Source organism: Rhinopithecus roxellana, chromosome 11, assembly GCF_007565055.1.
Source record: "Rhinopithecus roxellana isolate Shanxi Qingling chromosome 11, ASM756505v1, whole genome shotgun sequence".
Lineage (NCBI taxonomy): Eukaryota > Metazoa > Chordata > Mammalia > Primates > Cercopithecidae > Rhinopithecus > Rhinopithecus roxellana.
In genome coordinates this window covers 46,948,417-46,972,769 of record NC_044559.1, presented here as the reverse complement: position 1 = coordinate 46,972,769, position 24,353 = coordinate 46,948,417, and the positions used below count along the sequence as shown (strand labels likewise).

The following is a 24,353-nucleotide window of genomic DNA, read 5'->3' as shown; positions in this document are numbered from 1 at the left end:
CCTCGGCCTCCGAAAGTGCTGGGATTACAGGCGTGAGCCACCGCGCCCAACCTATTTTGCTTGTTGTTGTTCTTTTGGGGCTTTGTGCCACATAAAGATATTCTGAAAAGGGCTTCTGAGCCCTCGGTGGATGCCCAAGGACTGCACCTGCGCCATCGCGAATGCTTTCAGGAGCCAAGGCTGGACTCACAGGCACACATCTCAGATCACGAACAGGGCTCTCGCTTCAGCAGCAGCAGGGACCCGGGAGGGTAAGGAAAGAGTGCGCAGCCCACCCCAGGATGCCTATCGAGTAGTGCTCTCTCAGCCTAGAAAGCAAGGGGAAAAAGAGGAGAAGAAGAAAGGAAAGAATAAGGGGCCGAGAGAAGGGGAAAGAAAGAAGTGAAGGATCTCCTGCCAGTCCTCTGAGAGGCCGTGCAAGGGACAGGTACGCACTGATTGAACAGGATTCTGGAGCGCACGATGAACTTGAAGATGGACTCTAGCGCTTTCATGGCTTTGTACAGCTGCTCGTTTACTCCCGGCTTCTCAGCACCGTCCACGTAGTTCTTCAACACTTTTGTCAGCTTCCTATTCGCAATGCAAACACGCACAAATAAGCTCAGGAAAGGACAGTATCTCAAATCTTAACGGCTAAGGAAATACACAAGTAGGTTACTTTTATTTGGTTTCCATCTATCAGTATATGAATATCTTTAAAACGTTTTTTTCTTTTTTTTTTTTTTGAGACAGTCTCACCCTGTCACCCAGGCTGCAGTGCAATGGCACAATCTAGGCTCACTGCAACCTCTGCCTTCTGGGTTCACGCGATTCTCCTGCCTCAGCCTCCCAAGTAGCTGGGACTACAGGCGCACACCCCCTCGCCCAGCTAATTTTTTGTATTTTAGTAGAAATGGATATCACCGTTTGCCCAGGCTGGTCTTGAACTCCTGAGCTCAGGCAATCCACCCCCGTTGGCCTCCCAAAGTGCTAGGATTATAGGCGTGAGCCACCACGCCTGGCCTGTAAAACGTTTCCTAATCAGTAAACGCGCCTGATAAAATCTCTCTCTGAGCGCAAAGGCTGAGCATTGAATAAGCACTTTCTAAGTGTAGACGTTGTTCTAAGCAGGTGAAATGCGTTATCTAATTTAGCCTCTACAGCAACACTATGAGGCGGTATTATCCTATTTAATGGATGAGGAAACCATCCATTAAACACTAGCTTCCCGAAGGTTAAACAATAAAATCGAAGAGATTTTCATTACAGCCAAACCGAGACACAAAAAATGTTTTTAAAAAGGCATGACACCAAAAATATTCTCTGATAGATAGTGGTGATGATTTTCTCAACACTGCACTTTAAAACTGTTAGGTAGGGGCCAGGTGCCGTTGCTCACACCTGGAATCCCAGCACTTTGGGAGGCCAAGGCCTGAGAATCACTTCAACTCAGGAATTTGAGACCAGCCTGGCCAACATAGTGGAACCCCACCTCTAGAAAAAATACAAAAATTAGCCAGGTAGGGTGGCATATGGCTGTAGTCCTAGCTACTCAAGAGGCTGAGGCAGGAGAATCACTTGAGTCCAGGAGGCAGAGGTTGCAGTGAGCCAAGATTGCGCTACTGCACTCCAGCCTGGGCGCCAACAGTGAAACCTTGTCTCAAAAAATAATAAAATAAAATGATTAGGTGAATTTTATGTTATGTGTATTTTACAACATGTTTTTTAAAGGTATGAAGTAGTATTTGTTACTGGAGAGCATCTCAGACACTTTTATTCATGTTACTTGATATTCTAAATCTAGAGTTCTTACACTGAAAATTAAAATTTTACAAAGTTTTTCAAATAGGAAGCAGTTTTAAATTTTTAATAAACATTGTAAAAATCCTTATAGAAAACAGTATAAACAATATATAAGAATAGTAAGAATACTATCAATAGACACATGAAGATTTTAAAATATTTTTTACATTTCCTAATAAGATTCCCAAAAATATTTAGTTTTAAAAACATAATGACTACTACACTCTTAGTCTATTTATTTATAAATTGGGATCTAAAACCAAGTAACATCCTAATATGAAAACATTTAAAACCTTTTCCATGATAAAAAAAACTTCACATACTTTAGAATACACAAAAATTGATTAAAATTTATAAATTTTCATCCTACTACAAAAGCAATTATAGACAGTTGGTATAAATAAACTATATATTAGAAGCTTAATGTTAATTCATGGCTTCATAAATATTTTCAGTGTTTTCACCAGGGCCCGTCGTGGGGTGGGGGGGGAGGGGGCGGATGGGAGAGGGATAGCATTAGGAGATATACCTAATGTAAATGACAAGTTAATGGATGCAGCACACCAACATGACACATGTATACATATGTAACAAACCTGCACGTTGTGCACATGTACCCTAGAACTGAAAGTACAATAAAAAATACATATATATTTTTTCAGTGTTTAATTCATAAATAGGTTTTTTTAATTCCTTGCTAAAGATGAAGGGAAATGAATGAATAAACTATTTTTACTTTACTATAATTCAAATAACCAGAAAGTTCAAATGATAATAGATCTACTCAAAGTTTTAGGGAATGTGAGAAGTTTAGAGGTTTTTAAAAATCTACAAATGTATGAAATTAATCAACTTCATTAATAAATACATGAAAATTAATATAAATTTCTGCCTAGTACAAACTTTGGGGTATCATAACACTGCTGTTGGATAAATGGGCATAAAATGTTTGGTTGTTGTTGAGACAGAGTCTTGCTCTGTTGCCCAGGCTGGAGTGCAGTGGCATGATCTCAGCTCACTGCAAACTCCACCTCCCAGGTTCAAGCGATTGTCCTGCCTCAGCCTCCTGAGCAGCTGGGACTACAGGCACGTGCCACCACGCCCAGCTAATTTTTGTTTTTCTAGTAGAAACGGGGGTTTCACCATATTGGCCAGGCTGGTCTCGAACTCCTGACCTTGTGATCCACCCACCTCAGCCTCCCCAAGTGCTGGAATTACAGGCATGAGCCACTGCACCCAGCCAGGCATAAAACATTTTAGAGGGTAAAGTGGAAATACATATTATAATATCTGTTGGAAATGTCTATTATAATTAAGGTTATTAAAATCCTTTGACACCAGGAATTCCAACTCTAGTAACTGTCCTACAGAAACGATTACAAATGAATCAAATGATGTTCACTGTCGCATGATCTGACTAGTAAAAATACATAAACAATGCAAATGCCCAACCTTTGAGAGCCAGTTCAATAATTGGTGATACATCTCTGCAGTGAAATACTGCACAGCAGTTCAGTACACAAAGTGAGAACTCCTTCATTGCTATAGTAAAAAAAAGGCCAGTTTTGTCATTATGCTGTTAAAAGAAAACAGCAGTTACAAAATCAAAGGTCTGTTGTGAATCTGTTCTGTATTTTATATTTTCTCCCTCTGATCTTTTTGTCTGTCCTTATGCCAATACCGTACTATCTTTGTTACTGATGTTTAAATCTTGAAATTTTGATCTTCTAAAATATTATTTCAGTATTTCAGACTTTTTGAAATACAAATTTTCAAATTAGCTAGTCCATTTTTTTTCACAAAAGCATATAGAATTTTCATTGAGACTGTGTTCAAACTATAATTTGAAATAAACATTCAAGCAGTATTTTATTTTTCAATACATGACCATGGTATATATTATCCAATTATTTACTTCTTTTTACATTTCTCTTAGCAAATTTCGCAATTTTCAGTCATCTATCAGTAACTTCATTCCTCATTATTTTTATTTATTTATTATTTATTTTTGAGACAGAGTTTCACTCTGTCACTCAGGCTCTGTGCAGAAGCGCAATCTTGACTCACTGCAACCTCTCCTTCCCAGGGTCAAGAGATTCTCCTGCCTCAGCCTCCCGAGTAGCTGGGATTACAGCTGCCCACCACCACGCTTGCCTAATTTTTGTATTTTTAGTAGAGATGGGGTTTCACCATGTTGGTCGGGCTGGTCTCAAACTCCTGAACTCAACTGATTCACCCACCTCAGCCTCCCTTCCAAAGTGCTGGGATTACAGGCATGAGCCACCACACCCGGCCTAAGACTTTTTGACAATACCAGAAACTGTACTGTACTGTACCATACTGTAATTCTGTGTACTTTTAATTCCCTCTCTCAATTATGTGTACATAGACAATTGAAGTTTCCTTTTATGTTTGTTTTATTTTCAAATAAATTATAAAATAGATTCAGGAGAGTTTTTTACATACAAATCACACTGTGAAAATACAGTTTTTCTTCCCAATTGTTATACCTGCGATTATTTCTTCTTGCTTTACTAATCCCAGTGCAATAATAAACAGATATGGCAAGAAGAGACATCTGCATCTGTTCCTGAACTTACAGGAAAAGCTTTCCATGTTCCAGCATTATGTATAAGGTTAGCTATGACTTTTCTTAGATGAGCTTTATCAGATCAAGGAATTTCCCATCTATTCCTACTTTGCCAAGAGATTTTATCATAAACAGATGTTGAATTCTGTCAAAAGCATAAAGCTTCTGAAACAGTGGTGCCCAACAGAACTTTCTGCGGTGACGGAAACCTGTTTCTGAGCTGTCCAACCTGGCTCAGCACATGTGGCAACTGGGCACTTGAAATACACCTGGCACAACTGTGGAAGTAAATGTTTAATTTTATTTAAATAGCCATGAGACTAGTGCTGTGACATTAGATACTGCAGGCATTGTTAAGGCCTTTGGCTAGGCAAAGATTGTTTAGCCACAAAATGAAAATCTCTGTGTTTTTAAATGATGATTTAGGCTTCAACAAAATTAAAACTTTCTGCTCACCGAAAGACACCACTAAGAAAAGGGATAAACAGAGGCAGGAAGAAAATGTTCAAAAATTGTGTTTGACACACAAAAAATGTATATTTATGTGAATAAACACACAAACACATACACACAGATACCATACACATCAATAATAGACAACAAAATATAAAATGAAAAAGAGATTTGAACAGACATTTCACAAATGGCAAATCAAAAAAATAAACAAGTACTCAGTATCATCAGTCATCCAGTAACTGCAAAATAAAATCACCAAGAGATCTAATTTTGCCCCCAGTACAACAGCTACAAAGTCAGACAATACTAAATGTTGATGAGGATACAGAGCAAATATTCACAGATTACTGGTGGGAATGCAAAATGGTACAATCCTTTTGGAGAACTGTCCGGCAATATCTTACAAAGAAAACTATACACGTATCCTTTAGCCCGGCAATTCTACCCCCAGGTGCTTATCCAAGGGAAACGAAAACAAACTTCACCAAAGACTTGGACAAGAATATTCACAGGAGCCTTACTCGGAATAGCCAAAAACTAGAAACACTTCATGTAGCCATCAACAAGAAAATGGCTAAGCAAATCATGAAATATTCATACAAAATACTGCTCAGAAATAGAGAAGCAAAATCAAATATTTAATGATACACAAAGCAACATGGGTGAATCTCGAGAATTAAGTGGAAGGGAAGACGCCAGACCCAAAAGAGCGCATGACCCCACTGGTGTAAAGTTTAAGAACAGTCAAAACACATTGCTGACAGAAACCAGAGAGTGGTTGCTTGTCTGGGAGTGGATGGGCTCAGATTGGCCAAAAGGGATGTTCCTGGGGAATGGCAATGTTTTATGTCTTGTTTTGGGCAGTGGTTCCAAAGTTATACAAAAACTGTCCAAACAAAATGAAATGAGCAGTTTGTTGTATGCAAATTATGACAATTTTTAAAAGTTTTTAAATTTTAAGTAAGCAAAAATAACAATGCTGTTTTGTAAAATATGCAACTAGTCATAATCTTAATAACAATGTTAATATAAACATAGGAAATAAATGCTGGCACAGTAGATATCTCCAATATGTAGCATTATATACAGAGAACTTTTACCGTCTGCACTGTAACATTTGGGTAATGTGAGATTTCTTTGGTTTTTTTTTTTTTTTTTTTCGTTGAGCATGTGTTATTTTTAAATGATAGAGGCTATAGTGAGGAGATGCCATTTTTAATTCCATTCATACTTCTACACTTTCAACCATTACTAGCTCATCAAATAATAATCCTTGTTCATAAGGATGACCCTCAAGCAACAGCTTACACATAATAAAAGAACAACTAAATTAACAACAACACACTTTCATTTTTTAATGTATTGAGCTGAACTACGACTCTCCAAAAACTAACACCATGCGAACAGCCAGTAAGACACCAGGAAGAATGTCCACCAACCAAATGTCTCCAGTCACCAACATCTTATGCACTCAACAAGATTCACTGAGGCTTTTTAAAAGCCACATGAAAGACTTTTATATTCATAAAAGCAATCTGCTGGGGTACTGACAGCACGTCTGTTTCAGTTGTGAGCCAGTAAAGGCCAGACTGCTCACTCAGGTTATGGAATGAGACACTCAGAAGAGCAACCTGCACTGCAATTATGGATAAGCTAAGAGTAACTATTTTACCAATACATCACAATGAAAAACTTTTTTTTTTTTGAGACGGAGTCTCGCTCTGCCCAGGTTGGAGTGCAGTGCCGCGATCTCAGCTCACTGCAACCTCTGCCTCCCAGGTTCAAGCGATTCCCCTACCTCAGCCTTCCCAGCAGCTGGGATTACAGGCATCTACCACCACACCAGGCTAATTTTTGGTATTTTTTTTTTAGTAGGGATGGGGTTTCACCATGTTGGCCAGGCTGGTATCGAACTCCTGACCTTAAATGATCCGCCCACCTCGGCCTCCCAAAGTGCAAGGATTACAGGTGTGAGCCACCACCCATGGCCTGAAAAGCTTTTTGGGAGACTGAGTGGATGTGAAGCCACTTCTAACACTGATCAGGTGCCAGAGCTCTAGTAGGGAGCCCTGATGCTCTCAGAGTCACACTCCTGCTTGCTGTTCTGAAGAGGTGAGGTCTGCAGATCCTCCTGCCATGGTGTCCATCTCCATTGGCTGGAAAACGCACCTTGCCACCACTCTGCGGGTGGTGCTCACTGCACAGGAGAGCATGCAAGGCCCTGGCACGAAGCCTGCTTCACTCAGTTTTACTAATTTTCCCAAACTTACTGGACCACACCCCTCTTATTACATCTATTAATATCCCAGGGAATAAAACATTCCACAGAACACATTTTGGGAATTCTTCAAACCAGTTAAAAAAAAAGAAATAAAAATAATAATAATTTGCAAAGAGAAGGACTTAGAACCAACAAATGTATCTTAACCTGGAACTAGACAGCAAAAAGAAAGAAAATAAATAAAAGAAGGACTTAGAACCAGCAAATGAATCTTAACCTGGAATTAGACAGCAAGAAGAAAATAAAAAAAAATAAACCTGCCAGGCCATCCTATACCTGCACAAACAGCAACCCCCTTGGCACTGGCTAGAGGGGTGGAGCAGATGGAGCATCCGTTGTCAGTGAGGAGCCTGCAGCAGCTCCGCAGGGTGGACAAAAAGGAACCCAGCCATGCTGGTTTTATGGAAGAGCAGCCCCCAAAGCTGACGCCTCCTTTCCTTCTCACTTGGACCGGTGCTGCTCAGTCCAGGGGGGCTCCAGCATCCATGAACTACCCACGCCGCGGAGCCGCAGACACGGCTCGGGGTGCTGAAGAGGACTGCCGTTGCCAAAGTCTTTCATTCCTTCTCTTGGTGTTCTTTGGGAAGAAGGGCTCAAGAGCTCAACATTTACCAAAGGAGAGAGGCTACATGGACAAGAGTCTAAAGTAAGCCTGTACCTGCCAAAGCCTTCTAGAGGAGGACAAGGACAATCTGGCATAATACTCAGTACTGGAATTTGGCCTGGCCCAGAGAACACTGCAAGCGTATCACCAATGCAGGGGCGACCTTCCATGATGTGGTTACAGCTGTCTGAATCACCACTGACTCCTTTGGAATTTCAAGGTGGAGACATGGGGCTGCTGAGGAACCACCTGAGGTTGCCAGTTTACCAAAACATGCTAACAAGACTTATTTTCCAAAATAAAAATTTCTTTTCCAGCAGATTCCAAAGATTGAATGAGAGGATTCTTTTTTTTTTTTTTTTTGAGATGGAGTCTTGAATTTGTCACCCATGCTGGAGTGCAATGGCGTGATCTCAGCTCACTGCAACCTCTGCCTTCTGGGTTCAAGCCATTCTCCTGCCTCAGTCTCCCGAGTAGCTGGGACTACAGGCACGTGCCACCGTGCCCAGCTAATTTTTGCATCTGTAGTAGAGACAGGGTTTCGCCATGTTAGCCAGACTGGTCTCCAACTCCTGGCCTCATGGGATCCACCCGTCTCGGCCTTCCAAAGTGCTGGGATTACAGGCGTGAGCAACTCTGCCCGGCCATGAGGATACTATTCTTATCTCAGGCCCATCACAGCATAAAGAAAAAATGGTACTTTTTGTTTGTCTCATTAGGAAACTCGTCAAAATCTCCATTTTTCTTTCTCCACCTTTGAGAATGGCTGCATCACTCTTCCCCCAACAGCAGAGCGTGCCAAGGCTGGTGCCAATGAAGAGATGTGGCTGCGGTGTGGTAAGCCGATTCACGGCTCTCATCTTCTGAAATTCAAGCGAGGAGCCTCATCTGAGAAGAGCTGTTTGGCCATATTTCAATCAAGAGGCAGAATTTTGGAAATGAGCACACCTGGAGGCCATGCTGCGTTTGCTGCAGTCTGCAGGCCACTTCTGCAAATCCCACACGCTCGTTTTGGTCACGAGAGCCAGGAAAAGTGCCCTGCAATGCACCCTCCCCATGGTCCATAAGGAACTCCTCAACATGCCCACACACCGGGCGTCTCCACTCAGCCAACAAAATGTTTTAAACAAACGTTTATTAGCAAGCAAGTGCAAAGAACTAGTCACAGCTTGTTCCGCAGGCTGGAGGACCTTACAGCTCTTAGCGTTCCTGGAGCTCCACCCACCACCTTACAGTAAACACGTACTCGAGGCAGACACCAAAGAACCCAGGCGCAGGACTGGGGTATATTAACAGCTGGCTTCAGGAGGCCAGAGTCCTCTGACATGAGTTCGTGACTGCACACAGGGAGGAAAAACAGGTATTTTGCAAAATATGTTGATGACGCAGAAGGGAGTTTTAACTAAATTTACTCACACTAAAGAGAATCCTTTCTACTGATTCTAAGTGGGATGTTCTTAAAGAAACTATTTAAATCTTTATGTTTTGCTGTAACTCACACAATAAAAAGTTTGAATAAATGCCAATAAATTCCACCATGAAAGAGCCGATAACTCACCATAATAAATCTAATAATAATGAAACCGAATAATTGCTTAGTGCTTTTTAAGTGCCAGGGATTAGTCCAAGCACTCTACATGTAATAACTTATTAAAATTTCCACACAAGCCTACACTCATGCTCTGATTACAGACAAGAAGGCTGAGGCTCAGAGAGGTTAAGCAACTTGCCCAGCAGAGCTTGTGAGGGACAGAGCTGCACATCAAGCCCAGGCAGCCTGACGCCAGACCCCAGGGCTCTGCTCTTCAACACCAGGCACACTGCTAAGCTGGCCCAGGCACCACGCACAGCCTCTGGTGTCTTCCAAGACCTCTGGGGCACAGACGGGCAGAGGGGTAGACAGAAGGAATCCAAGACAGTGACAGCTGAAGCTTGTCAAAGAAAAGGGAAGGTGCTCTTTAAAGAGCAAGGAGATACACTGCAAAGTACAAAACTGCATCTAATTCACACTCAACAACCAATCTCCTCAACACAGGAACACACGCATTTATCCATTCATCAAAGGCTCGCGGGGAAGCCGCGGTGTCAGACACTCCGCATCCATAGCTCAGTTTCATCGAACATAAACTGAAGATTTCAAAGATAAATGTAAGGTATGTGGGAGAACAAGAATTTATTCCAGAATATGATGATGATTTATCACATATCTCTTTCAACAAGGTTTTTAGGTATGTATGTTCAGAGGGAAACAATACTAAAAATTATCCCAGTAAACTCAGAGTTTTGAGCAGGGGTAAATACACAGTCATAGACAAAAGCACATGAAAAAGACTCTAAATAACACAAATACCAAAAAAAGAGGTATTGGTTTTAAAACAAAGTAGGAACTTACGTGTAGGCTAATGTTGCACTAAAGTGTTTCTTAATGTAAGTTTCCAAAACGGGATTAAAATGCTGAAATTTTCTATCAGCAATCAGTCCAATGATAAATACCTGTCAAATTAATCAGTAATATTAGTAACATAATGTAAGCCATTTTATAATCTTCATCAGAACCATTTGCACCCCTGTGTTAGGAAATGAACCAGAACATTTTCAGATAGAAGTTGGTGGCTAGTTTACCTCTTCTTACCCTGGAAATGACATTTGCCTAACTATAGTTTTACAATTAAAAAGAAAAGAAAAAAAAAATCGGCCCCCCCAATTCATCTTTGATTGGATTTACAACTGAAAATGCGTTCAAGGTCACTGTGACGAAGCCCCCACCCCCAGCCTCAAAGGCTGCAGCATGAAAGAACGCTGTTATCCAAGCACATGAGAAGGAAAGCCCTCTTACCAGAGCGTCAAAGACTAATGTGTCAAAAGTCTCACTCTCCGAGTTCTCCATCATGATGTTGAAGAGGGCATCCAACGTGTCCTGAAGAAACTGCATAGACACAGAAGGTCAGCTGATAGTGTGAACCCACCAGACTCCCCCAACACACTGGAATAACTATCATCTCCGCAGTACTCCAAATACCCACCTTGCCCCTAACACTACCTATAAAGCCATTCGGGATCTTTTACAGCCACTAGATGCACAGGACAAAAATTTGGGATGAGTGAATTCAGAACAAAGAAATGATGCCACCAGAGTTAAATGGAGAGGGTCAAAGCAAGGAGAGGGCCTACTGCCACCCCCAGGAGGCCTTTCCAACCCTCTTCCTGGTTTTCATCAGGCTAGTGATAAAGCGCTGAATGGCAACTCTGGGAAGACGCATCTGACTCATTCTACACACTGGGTACAGGACTTCAGCTAGTGAATGGGCAGAAGCTACACAGGGACAGGACCCAGCTGAGTGGAAGAAAGAACCTTCTACCAACCAGGCTGCCCAGGCATGGAAGAGAATCGTGATTCTGAAACTGGAATACACAGCAGTATCCCAGTTTGGGGACCAGAAGGTGCTTACTTTATTCAACAACAATGTTGAAATTAGTTACAGCTGACTAAAATTTACCAAATAAATTCTACCGCAAAGAAGGACAAAGCATCATACATGTAATTAGGAAGAGACTTCAAAGGCATGTCACACTAAAAGTCAGCTTCAAGTCCCACCCCATCCTCCCCTGCAGGAAACGTAAGATGGCCTGAAGATGACTGTGTTCAAAGTGATGATCCGTATTACAAGAGAAGGTCAAGAAGAGGCAGAACGCCACACAACGAAATACTGGCCATAAACATGAAGTACTGATGTATCATGATTACTCATTAGGGATATACAAAGGGAAACCATCATGAGATACCACTTCACACCCACTATCTGGGCTACAATTTAAAAGATGAATAAGAAGAAGTGTGGGCAAGAACACAGAGAAATTGGAGCCCTTGTACATTGCAGGTCGAAATGTACAATTGTGCAATTGCTATGAAAAACAGTTTGACAATTCCTCAAAAAGTTAAACACAGATTTACCATGAGGCAACAGTTTCATTCCTAGCCATATCTCCAAAAGAAAGGAAACATATGTTCACAAAATAACTTGTACACAAATATTATTCATCATCTCCAAGAAAGTAGAATCAATACAAATGTGTGTCAGCTAATGAATGGAAAGACAATCTGTGGTCTATCCATGTGATGGAATGTTATTGGCCGTAAAAAGGCACGAAGGAGGTCGGGCGCAGTGGCTCACACCTGTAATCTCAGCACTTTAGGAGGCCGAGGAGGCTGGATCACCTGAGGTCAGGAGTTTGAGACCAGCCTAACCAACATGGAGAAACCCCATCTCTACTAAAAACACAAAATAAGCCAGGCATGGTGGTGCATGCCTGTAATCCCAGGAGAATCGCTTGAACCTGAGAGGCGGAGGTTGTGGTGAGCCAAGATCCTGAGACTGTGCCATTGCACTCCAGCCTGGCCAACAAGAGCAAAACTTCGTCTCAAAAAAAAAAAAAGCCAGTGAAGCACTGACAGTTGCTACAGCACTGATATACCTTGAAGACACAATGCTAAGTGAGAGAAATCAGACACAAAAGGCCACGGGGCGTATGATTCAATTTACATAAAATATCCAGAACAGGTAAATCCATCGAGACAGGAAGCAGATTAGTGGTTACAGGGAGAGGAGGAAGTGACCACTAATAGCTATGTGGTTTCTTTTGGGATAATGAAAGTGTTCTGAAATTAGACAATAGTAATAGTTGTACAACTCCGTGAAGACACTAAAAACTTCTGAGTAAAAGGACGAATTTTATGGTATGTGAATCATATCTCAATGAAACTGTAATTTAAAGAAAAATAAAAATAAATGGGTGAGGTGATCATATATCAAGGACATCACAGGGAAGACTGGGTCAGGCGTTTGGTTCAGATTCCTCCTAGACTGTGCAGCCTCTTCCCGACACCCAGGGGGCCTTCGGGGCGGCACGGAGGATCTCAAACTGCTATAGCCCCAAGACTAAAACCAAAACAGCATGGTACTGGTACCAAAACAGAGCTATAGATCAATGGAACAGAACAGAGTCCTCAAAAATAATACCACACATCTACAGCCATCTGATCTTTGACAAACCTGAGAGAAACAAGAAATGGGGAAAGGATTCCCTATTCAATAAATGGTGCTGGGAAAATTGGCTAGCCATAAGTAGAAAGCTGAAACTGGATCCTTTCCTTACTCCTTATACGAAGATTAATTCAAGATGGATTAGAGACTTAAATGTTAGACCTAATACCATAAAAACCCTAGAAGAAAACCTAGGTAGTACCATTCAGGACATAGGCATGGGCAAGGACTTCATGTCTAAAACACCAAAAGCAATGGCAGCAAAAGCCAAAATTGACAAATGGGATCTCATTAAACTAAAGAGCTTCTGCACAGCAAAAGAAACTACCATCAGAGTGAACAGGCAACCTACAGAATGGGAGAAAATTTTTGCAATCTACTCATCTGACAAAGGGCTAATATCCAGAATCTACAAAGAACTCAAACAAATATACAAGAAAAAAACAAACAACCCCATCAAAAAGTGGGCAAAGGATATGAACAGACATTTCTCAAAAGAAGACATTCATACAGCCAACAGACACATGAAAAAATGCTCATCATCACTCGCCATCAGAGAAATGCAAATCAAAACCACAATGAGATACCCTCTCACACCAGTTAGAATGGCAATCATTAAAAAATCAGGAAACAACAGTTGTTGGAGAGGATGTGGAGAAATAGGAACACTTTTACACTGTTGGTGGGATTGTAAACTAGTTCAACCATTATGGAAAACAGTATGGCAATTCCTCAAGGATCTAGAACTAGATGTACCATATGACCCAGCCATCCCACTACTGGGTATATACCCAAAGGATTATAAATTATTCTACTACAAAGACACATGCACACGTATGTTTATTGCAGCACTATTCACAATAGCAAAGACTTGGAATCAACCCAAATGTCCGTCTGTGACAGACTGGATTAAGAAAATGTGGCACATATACACTATGGAATACTATGCAGCCATAAAAAAGGATGAGTTTGCGTCCTTTGTAGGGACATGGATGCAGCTGGAAACCATCATTCTTAGCAAACTATCACAAGAAGAGAAAACCAAACACCGCATGTTCTCACTCATAGGTGGGAACTGAACAATGAGATCACTTGGACTCGGGAAGGGAAACATCACACACTGGGGCCTATCATGGGGAGGGGGGAGGGGGGAGGGATTGCATTGGGAGTTATACATGATATAAATGATGAATTGATGGGTGCTGACGAGTTGATGGGTGCAGCACACCAACATGGCACAAATATACATATGTAACAAACCTGCACGTTATGCACATGTACCCTAGAACTTAAAGTATAATAAAAAAAAAAAAAAAGAAGCAAACCATAGACTCCTGCTTGCAAAGGAGTGCCATGGAACCGCAGCAGCAGCAAGAGCCTCTCCCACCTCCTTCAGGAGAGAGGACACCCAGCATGCTCAACATGAGATTGGAGACCCTTGAAGGAGTAAAATCCTCTCCGTGCTTGGCTGTGCCAGCCACCACCTACTTTATACCAGAAAATGTCACATGCAAACAGTGGCAAACAAAACCACCCTGACCAAAAGGCACGCTGGTCTGGATATCAAGGGCTTAATCAACTCCTAACTATTTGGATCTGCACCACTTTGTTACTTTTGTACCATTTCTCATCATTTTCAGAATGTAAATTCTTTGCGAAGGTCAAAACTTGATGCCATCTGCTAACAGCCGAATGTTCCCCTGCCAATAGGCTCCCAGGTGATAGGACCTGGCTTGTCACAGTTCATGCAAAGTCCCTGAAGTAGACCACCTGGTCCCACCCAGACACATGACATGGTCAGTGGCACAGAAACAGAACCACAGGGAGATGGAGCTGCACGTATTGGGGTGTGGAGCTGCAGTGGGGCAGGGGCGAGCACCTGAAAGAGGGCCTTCACACGGGGGCCATGAAAGGGCTTCATTTGGCACCCCACCCTCTCTCTAAGACCATGTTCAAGGGGACCAAAGTCACCATTTCCATTTTCCATCTAATGGGACAGCGTATCTTTTGCTAAATACCTTCCTCAATCTATCAAGCAATGCCATCTCTCTCCTATCAGTCATCAATATGCAGAAGGGAGGTCTTGAATAAACAGAACCAAACCCACAATCTGTCAGCATCTCTAAACAGTGCAAAAGGAGCCCCATGCAGGCGGGAATTCCTCAAGTCCTGGCTGGCCATTAAGAGCCCCATGGCCTCAAGTCAATTCCATTCTCCAGGTTCACAGCGCATGTCAAGACATGCCAGCAGAGAAAAAGCACAAAGTTAGGCAAGGTAGGTAAGGGCTGGACAGGTCACCCAGGCTTGCCTGATACCAGCATGCGCAGGAAGAAGGGAAAGGTGTAAAGGCCACATCCAGGGATGAATAATCAAATGTGAGAATCTATGAGATGAGGGAAGTGGGGAGAATGATGGGACAAGATCATTCTACATTCTTCCACGTAACTGTGGCAACCGGTCATCAGAAATACAACTCATTCCTAATATGATACAGGGACTTCAAAATGAAAGAGGACAAAATTTCATTAACTGGGTTCTTCTCAACTACATTCACGTATTCACCTAGTTTCCATCTGAATTAGGGAATTTACAGAACGCAGGGAAGTTTAAAATGCAATTAACATTGTCCAAGCCACTGGAAGAAGACCAGGACTGAGAAGATGATTAAAATTTTAAGATTAGCGAGGACATGTCTGAAGGGCTATACAATGATTCAGGAAACTGGTGCGACCAAATTAATTGATACTGAAGTGAAGCACATTGCTGGTTAATTAAGGCCATTTTAAGTAATTAATTTTTACAGAGATAAGATCGTCTCTTTCTGCAATCACCTCTCCTAGAGGGTGAGGAACTGAGGCAGCAACACACAGACCTGGCTGGAGAGTCTACGCTTACAGAACGCCATGTGCCAGTGACCCCTTTATCATCCCATGGTCAAAAATAGAACCGACTAAAAATGGAAATTTGCTTCCTCACGTACAATGAAAAGTTGTCCCAGCAAATTGTGGGGGTATCTGAGAGCATAGAAAAGCCTAATACTGCCGAAAATATCAGAACCACAAACAATTACAGAATAAAGAATTCCAGAAGCTGAGTGCTCCCAGGGACCTCAGGCCATGTAACATGACTGCCCTATCTCATAGATAAAGATGCTGAGGCCACAGGGCCCAAATAAATAATTACACCCAACACTGCTGCAGAACCGCCCATGGGAGGAAAACGGCCCAGACAAGTCTCTCAGTGTCGTGATCTTTCTACCACACCACAGACCTGTCCTGGTCACTTAAAGAGGATCTCGGGGAGTCATAAGCCAAGGCCAGTATGAGTGCTGATGGCAGTAACAAGGATCATGACAACAGTAAAAAGACCTGAGGCTCCACAGTGACCCTGCAGAAGGCACTACTGTTACCCTCCTTCTCAATTCAGGGGAAAGAGAGGCCTAAAGAGGCCACTGAACTGTTGTGAGTCCTGCAGCGAGGACCTGTGGGACGAGGACACAGAACCCACGATGAGGTTGATTGCAAAGCCAGTCTCCTTCACGGCTAACCCAGACAGTCCCCCCAAAACCAGAAGCCAAGAAGCACTCTGTGCACCTAGAGGTGTATGTCACTATTATTTTGTTTTATATTTTTGAGACGGAGTTTTGCTCTTGTTGCCCAGGCTGGAGTGCAATGGTGCGATCTCGGCTCACTCACTGCAACCTCCACCTCCCGGGTTCAAGCGATTCTCCTGCCTCAGCCTCCCGAGTAGCTGGGACTACAGGCATGCACCACCACACCCAGCTAATTTTGTATTTTTAGTAGAGACAGGGTTTCTCCATGTTGGTCAGGCTGGTCTCGAACTCCTGACCTCAGGGGATCCGCCCGCCTCAGCCTCCCAAAGTGCTAAGATTACAGACGTGAGCCACCGCTCCTGGCCCATAAGTCACTATTTTTTAAAGAGAGTATAACCACAATCCTATACTACCTTTGGAGTCACTGCCTACTTCTGTTAATATACATTTTTTAAAAAGACCCAAAAAGTCCCTCGGGGCACGTTACCTTCACTACTTCACCACCATCGACCTTCATCAGCTGCCTCAAGTTCTGCTGCAGCAGGCTGGTGTTGGAGCGCCACTTCAAGAGCCCCAGAAGGTCCACTGGAAACAGAAATGACAATCAGCTCTTCACAGCAAGAACTCTGTTCTGTCTCTGCTAATCGTGCATTAAGTGAGGTTCTCTATAAAATTTCGTGAACAGCTAAATCAACCCTATTTTAAAAGATTCACCTGCTAAATATTCCATTCCTTTGTAGCAACACACTCAACACCTAGTACGGCTGAATTCATTCTTCCCAACGACATTGACCATGAAACGATTTCCATGTAGAAGCTTTAAAAATGCATTTGGGAAACTAAAAAAGAACTTGTCTTTCCATTCTACAAGAAGGCAGTTTCAGAGCACCACGACACCTGAAGAGGCCTGCTCACCCAGAAAGCGCTGCCCAGGCCCTGGATACCAAATGATTTGTTTTTCCTGCTCAAGAACAAGCCGCTATTTTTTTTATCGATGATATAAATAAAATAACTAACACAAATTCAAGTACTGAGACTGCAAGGTTAAGAGTCCCCGCAGCTACAGTAGCTCTGGACAACTGAGACCACGCCTGCACTGAGCGAGCTTCCGCCCCTCACCATGTCTGGGCTTCCATAGAAATTTGTGGTTCTTATGGTTGTTTTGTTTGTTGCATTTTTTATAGAAAAAGCAAGGAATGAATATACTGGTTTTTAAAGACTCAATGTGGAAGAAGACAGTGTCCAGAAATGTTTTTGTTTAAGGGATCAAGATATTCTTTTTCTTTTTTTTGAGACGGAGTTTCGCTCTTGCTGCCCAGATTGGAGTGCAATGGCGTGATCTCGGCTCACTGCAACCTCCACCTCCTGGGTTCAAGAGATTTTCCTGTCTCAGCCTCCCGAGTAGCTAGGATTACAGGCACCTGCCACCAAACCCAGCTAATTTTTTTTTTTTAGTTTTAGTAGAGACAGGGTTTCACCATGTTGACCAGGCTGGTCTCAAACTCCTGATGTCAGGTGATCCACCCACCTCAGCCTCCCAAAGTGCTGGGACTACAGGTGTGAGTCACCGTGCCTGGCCAAGATATCCTTTAAGGTAAGAAGACAGGATCCAAAGCTCTCTAGGAAAGTACATATGCCTACCCAAATTTCACCTGAAGTTATATTAACATCCCATTACTTGAAAAAATACCATTAACAAAGTACATCTAATTTACCCTTATGCTTGAGAACCAACTTCAGCTACAGAAACTGTCTCCATAAAAGAAAGAATCAAAATACAAAACCCGAGTTAATACTGAAGAAGAAAAGAAGAAAAAAAAAAAAACTCTAATTGTGACTATAGGTAGAAAATCAGGAAATACAGACATCCATTATAATTTCAGCATCAAACTGTACAAAAGGCATGCACACAATAAGCTCCAAAACATACATTTTCATTTATTTGACCCTACCCCCAAGTACAACTAACAAAGCGAACAGTTAGAAATGGGGAGACAGAAAAGGAACACCCAAAGGTCCTGTGGAAGACACCCAAGTGTGAGCTTAAACACCAGCACTCAGCAACCACTTGGCCTCGGGAAGTAACTTCACCTCAATCTTCTCATCTGAACCATGGGTATGATGATGCTCGATTCACATGGTGGCTGTAAGAATTAACTGACATGACGTGTAGAAAGCACCTAGCAGAATGCCTAGTCTAAAAGCACAAATGGCAGCAGTCATCCCAGGAGATGATGAGGAATTGAGCAGTTTCCTTTTTTTTTTTTTTGGAGACAGGGTCTCACTCTGTCATCCAGGCTGGAATGTAGGAGCACAACAACGGCTCAATGCAGCCTCTAACTCCCAGGCTCAAGTGATCCTCCCACCACAGCCTTCCAAGTTGCTGTGACTACAGGTGCATGCCACCATGCACAGCTAATTTTTAGTAGAGACAGGGACTTGCCATGTTGCCCAGGCTGGTCTTAACCTCCTGGGCTTTTGTGAGCCTCACGCCTCAGCCTCCCAAAGTGCTGGGATTACAGGTGTGAGCCACTGCACCTGGCCAACATGTCTTCATTTCTAAGTGAACGTGAAGTAATGGAAAAGGCTCCATTCCTGCCCAGACACACTCTTGGTCCTAGAGTTAAGGGAGATTTCCATCTCACAAGAAATACCAGTACTTCCTTAATAGACACTAATAGACAATAATGTGGATCCCCTTCATTCAAAGTCGGTGGCACGCTGTGTTGTAAGTTTGAGACAAAGTCCAATTGGGCTAATGAGTAGTAAAACACCTTGGAGCAAAGGGAGTGTTGGAAGAAAACAGGGCTTGTCCAGACCCCATGAAGCTGCCCAAGGCAGATTCCCACCCCAGGCCCTTACTACTGGGACTCACAGGCCCATATTCATGACTCCTTTCTAATTATATAGTCAGTTAACTGAGAAGAGGAATCACATCTTATACTTCTTTCATATCCCCCACAGCATCTAGCATAATGCTGAGGACAGAGAAGTTTAATACAAACCTCAATGAATAATTCAGCCACTGCATTTCCCTAAGTAATGGAACTTCCCAGGAACAAATCATGGTTTCAGAAAAATGATTCCCTCAAATGAGAATGTGGGAGTCGATGCTTAGATGCCATTTGGGGCAGCTCCATCTTGTACACACCTGACATGCCACAATCCTGAGAAGGGGAACCGTGGCTGGTGTGAAATGAAAGACAGATTTCCCGTCAGTCCCGGTGAGCGGCACCACGTCGGAATTTCCTTGTTGCCCGGCAACAGCTGCTGCTGAGAGCAGGGTGCCCTCTCCCTCAGTCTGGGGAGGGGATTACTCTGCAGCTGGTGGGACTCAAGAAGCTTGAAGGGGAAAGGAGGGATCGCCACTGACCCCACCCCCCGGGGGTGGGATGTCCTGGTCCACAGTCCCTTCTCCAGGGTCATGAGGGTTAAGAAGCATTCTGTGGATGGGCCTCATCACCTAACTGCAGCTCAGAGCATTGCTGTGAATGGGGAAAGATGATCAAGTTCCAAGTAATGACTTCCAAGCATGCTTTTGGAACACGACCCAAGTATGAGACGACGGTTTCCTGCACCATGAGCACTGCAACACATGGCACCTACTGAAATGCTGAAGTGTGGCCCACCTGGAGATGTCACTTTTGGGTTAAATGAGGCTCTGGATGCTGTCATCTGTCAGGCAAGTGGAGCTATCAAGGCCACATCCAGAGACTAACATGTCACAGGGGGGCATCCTTTCCATAACCAAGTCCCAAGTTGAGCCCCGCACCACATGATATGGTTTGGCTGTGTCCCCACCCAAATCTCATCTTGAATTGCCACGTGTTGTGGGAGGGACCTGGTGGAAGGTAATTGAATCATGAGGGCAGGTCCTTCCTGTGCTGTTCTCGTGACAGTGAATAAGACTCATGAGATCTGATGGTTTTAAAAAGAGGAGTTCCCCTACACAAGCTCTCTCTCTCTCTCTTTGCCTGAGGCCATCCACGTAAGAGGTGACTTGCTCCTCCTTGCCTTCCACGACAATTGTGAGGCATCCCCAGTCACATGGAACTGCGAGTCCATTAAACCTCTTTCTTTTGTAAACTGCCCAATCTCAGGTATGTCTTTATCAGCAGCATGAACGGGAATTCCACCCCCAGGTAAGGCTTTTCATTTGCTCATGGAGACCACTACACAACCACAAGCTAGGACACTTCATAAATGGTTTGAGACATGTATGCAAATGGAATATAAAAGTATCCCAACAGGCTTAAGGCACTTAAGAGACTTATTGCTCCCACACCAAGAAGTTTACTCAGCAGACCAGCAGTGGGAAAGTGCAGCCCAGAACAACAGAGTGCAAAGTGCAGAAACGGCAAGATCTAAAAGCATTTGACCCAGGGCTGGCACATCCAAACACACAGCACACTCAGTGCATGTTGCATGCTCCACTACAATGTCCTGACTTTCAGACGATGGCTTTACTTTTGTCCTGTATTTACCCTATTAAAGTCCAAACGATGACTGTCCCTTCGGCAAATCCAAAACTACTGCCATGATTTACGGACAACCCCCCAGAAACACAATTCATGATAGCAACAGACATTAATAATCAAAATCCGTATCGAGCAGTTAAGAGGAAAAAATTGGGTTTTCAAGCTCTGATTCAAGAGAGCATAAAGTCACTCTGCACAGCTGTGATACGGCTGCATTTGGAAGATGCAATTTTTAAATGTAGGATTTCTGCCTCTTCCAGACAGAGTGACAGCAACAACATCAGTGTGCTCTGAATAAGAAGTACCCTTGGCTGGACAGCAATGTCACTGGAGAGGCTGCAAGCAGTGGTGGTGCAGGCACTCAAAGCAGTCGGCCAACTGCCACACAAGGGCACGGCACCAGCTGATGGATGAGTGATCTACCACATTAGGGCTGAGCTTTGGGGTGTGGGAGTCAGCAGGGGGTGCCTTATCCCACACCACGAGGAGGGCTAGAAAGTATCATCCAAATCAGCTTTTAAAAATAAAGATAACTGGTAATTATCACAGAGAGTAGCTGAGAATGGGGAAGACATAAAGAGGGAGATGAGCTCCCAGCCCACTGTTCATGTAACACTCACTAAGCCCTTTGAGGCAGGAACTACTCCCGTATCAACAGACAAGAAAGATAAGACTCCGAAACATGCAGAAGACCCTTGTTCAAGGGCATCCCCAGGGTTAACACAGGGCTACGGTTCGATTCCAGGTCTTTGGTCTGACTCCAAATCTCGTGCACTTTCCTTTATGCCACGCTACCTTCCTTTGGCCAAAAATCATTTTAAGAAGTAAATCCATTGCTTTATCTCCCTTTAAGAATAACACAGCTGGGCACAGTGGCTCATGTCTCTAATCCTAGCACTTTGGGAGACCGAGGCGGGAGGTCTGCTTGAGCCCAGGAGTTTGGGAATAGCCTGGGCAATAAAGTGAGACCTCATCTCTATAAAAATTAAAACTAAAATTAACCACCAAGCATGATGCTGCACACCTGTGGTCCCAGCTACATGGAAAGCTGAGGTGGGAGGATGGCCTGAGCCCAGGAGGACAAGGCTGGAATGAACTGAGATCACACCACTGCACTCCAGCCTGGGTAACAGAGCAAGAATGAGACCTCGTCTGGGAAAAAAAAAAAAAAAAGAATAACCCTTAGACCAGAGTAGAAGTGTGAATTTTAAATTACAACGAATGCCACCTTCTATGCATTGATAGATCATCACAGCCCAATGCAATGAATGCCTGACGGGTGACGTTCATACGCCTACAGAGGACACCTCCACACAGGAAGGAGCGTGGAAAAGACGGGACTGAGGCAGAGCTCCTGAGGTGAATGGGTTTCTCCTCTCAAACGCACCATTCTGGGTCAGTTTGGTGGAGCACACGAGCGTGGAGATCTGGAAGGAGTCCTTGCTAATGGTGCAGCTCCCAAGGCTCTGCATACTCTTGCCCGTGGCCGAGTGGCCCTTTTCTTCCAACTCCGCCTTCGTGGAGGGCAGACTCAAGTACGTGGCTGCGTCTTCCAGCTTCTTCGCTTCGGCCTGTGGGTTTAGTCATGCCATATGTCAAAGGCAATTCCCAAACAGCAACACACCTATTTTTTGCCATCCTTTGTTATCCCTAATCCTTGTAACCATCATAATTGCTTTTTATCATATTAAATACACATTTTAATAATTTCCCTTATTCCTGCAGCATAATTCATGTTCATGGCATTTTTATATGGCACCTATTGTTATATTGTATATCATCCTTTCCTGTTCGGAACAACAAGAGGGCTGGTCATCGGAAATGTTCATTTACATAAATAAATGTAGCTACATAGCAGCTTCCTCACAATGATGGGAAATGTTGGTTCGGGTCAGGAAGCCCAGAAAAGACTGAAATTGTCTATAGCAGCAATATTGCACCAATGCAACCAGATACCTTATAGACGATAAGATCATGCTCTCCGTCTCGCAGGGTGGTACCATCATATCTCATCAGCTTGACAAATGCTAGTGCAAATATTTTCTCAGATTTATCCTTAGCTGTAAAACAAAAAACAAAAAAATTGATGACTGCCTTCAATTATCATGACAAAATAACATTATAAGATACTACAAAGGCTGCCTTCATGAAAACAATTACAAAATTACGCCAACAGGCATTAAAGTCAATCTAATAAACATGTGGAAAAATGGACCATGCTGACAAGTAAGAAGACTCCTAGCATAAAGGGATCAGTTGTTCTCAAATTAATCTGTAAATTCAAAGCCATTCTAATCAAAATCTCATAGAAGAGATTTTTTCCTGGAACGTGAAAACGGATTCCAGAATAAAGGGCCAAGAAGAGCAGCATGGTCTTGAAGAAGGCCGAGGAAAGCCCGTTAACACTAGGAAGCAAGAGTAACTGTAAAGTGACAATAAGAAAGACTGTGTGCTTTTAACCTAGGACGCCCAGACCAGCGGAAATGAACAGGGCCTGGAAACAAGAGGCCACAGCAAATAACAGAGGCTGGGAAGGGGCAGACCATTCCACCAAGGAAACTTCGCGTCAATACAGAAAACTAAAATCAATTCCTGCCTTACAGTATCCATCACATGAATTACCAACGTACTAACGACCTCCACGTGAAATTGTGCTGCCTTTGGTGAGAAAGTTCATCCCCCAGGTATCTGCATGTGGGGCTCACTCACTTCATTCACGTTTCTGCCAAAATGTCACCTCCTCCAAAGTGACCACATCTTGTCTAAAATAGTCCATTAGTCACCCTCTTTCCTCTCACCTGATTTAGTTTTCTTTATAATTCTTATCACTACCTGACATGTGTGTTGTGTGTTTGTGTGTGTGTGTGTGTGTGTGTGTGTGTGTCTGTGTGTGTGTGTGTGAGAGAGAGAGAGAGAGAGAGAGAGAATTTTGTTGATCTTGTTGCTATTTCTTGTTGGTTTCATCCACCGGACCCTGGAATGTAAGTGACCTTTTGTTTTACTGCCATTTCCCATTACATGAAATAGTGCCTGGTGCCCAACAGGTACTCAATCCATATTTGTGCCACTTTGGGAGACAGTCAACAAACAAATGAGCTTTCAGATGATAAAGAAAACAAAAACATTGTGGTTTCTTAAGAGGTCACAGTGACAACGGGGACAATCCAATTTCTTGGTCAGAAGACGTCTCTCTGAGAAGCTGGACAGCACATAAGCCAAGATGTCAAAGCTGCGGGAAGAGGCAGACCTAGCGCAGAGGCCCTCGCGAGGACCGGTGTGGCACATCTGGGGACAGCAGGCCAGTGTGGCTGGTGATAGGCAGCGAGAGTCAAAGGCGAGGAAGGACTGATGAACCAGGACAGATGAGGAACATGGACTGAAGAAATGGATCTGCCACAGATTCCTCAAGTTGCAATCTCAGTAGAGCATAGAAACACAGGCCCAGGGCTAGAAACTATCTCCACAATTACAGATTCAGAGCTTTCTCTTTATAGATGAAAGAACAGAGATCACAGAGGGAGAATGACGCATCCACCCGCCTTGAGTCAGCGGCTCAAAATATTTACC

General features: G+C 43.2%; 1 protein-coding gene across 3 annotated transcripts in view; it reads right to left on the bottom strand.

Moving 5' to 3' along the window:
* The window catches only part of DOCK1 (dedicator of cytokinesis 1), a 548,347-nt gene that overhangs the window by 403,759 nt on the left and 120,235 nt on the right, over positions 1-24,353 (bottom strand). For all 3 annotated transcript variants that reach the window (XM_030941069.1, XM_030941070.1, XM_030941071.1), the window contains exons 17-22: positions 22,743-22,846; positions 22,174-22,357; positions 16,796-16,893; positions 10,550-10,639; positions 10,106-10,206; positions 436-570 (exon numbers count right to left, since the gene is read on the bottom strand). In XM_030941069.1, the coding sequence (XP_030796929.1) occupies positions 436-570; positions 10,106-10,206; positions 10,550-10,639; positions 16,796-16,893; positions 22,174-22,357; positions 22,743-22,846 (712 nt within the window). The remainder of the gene's footprint in view (positions 1-435; positions 571-10,105; positions 10,207-10,549; positions 10,640-16,795; positions 16,894-22,173; positions 22,358-22,742; positions 22,847-24,353) is intronic.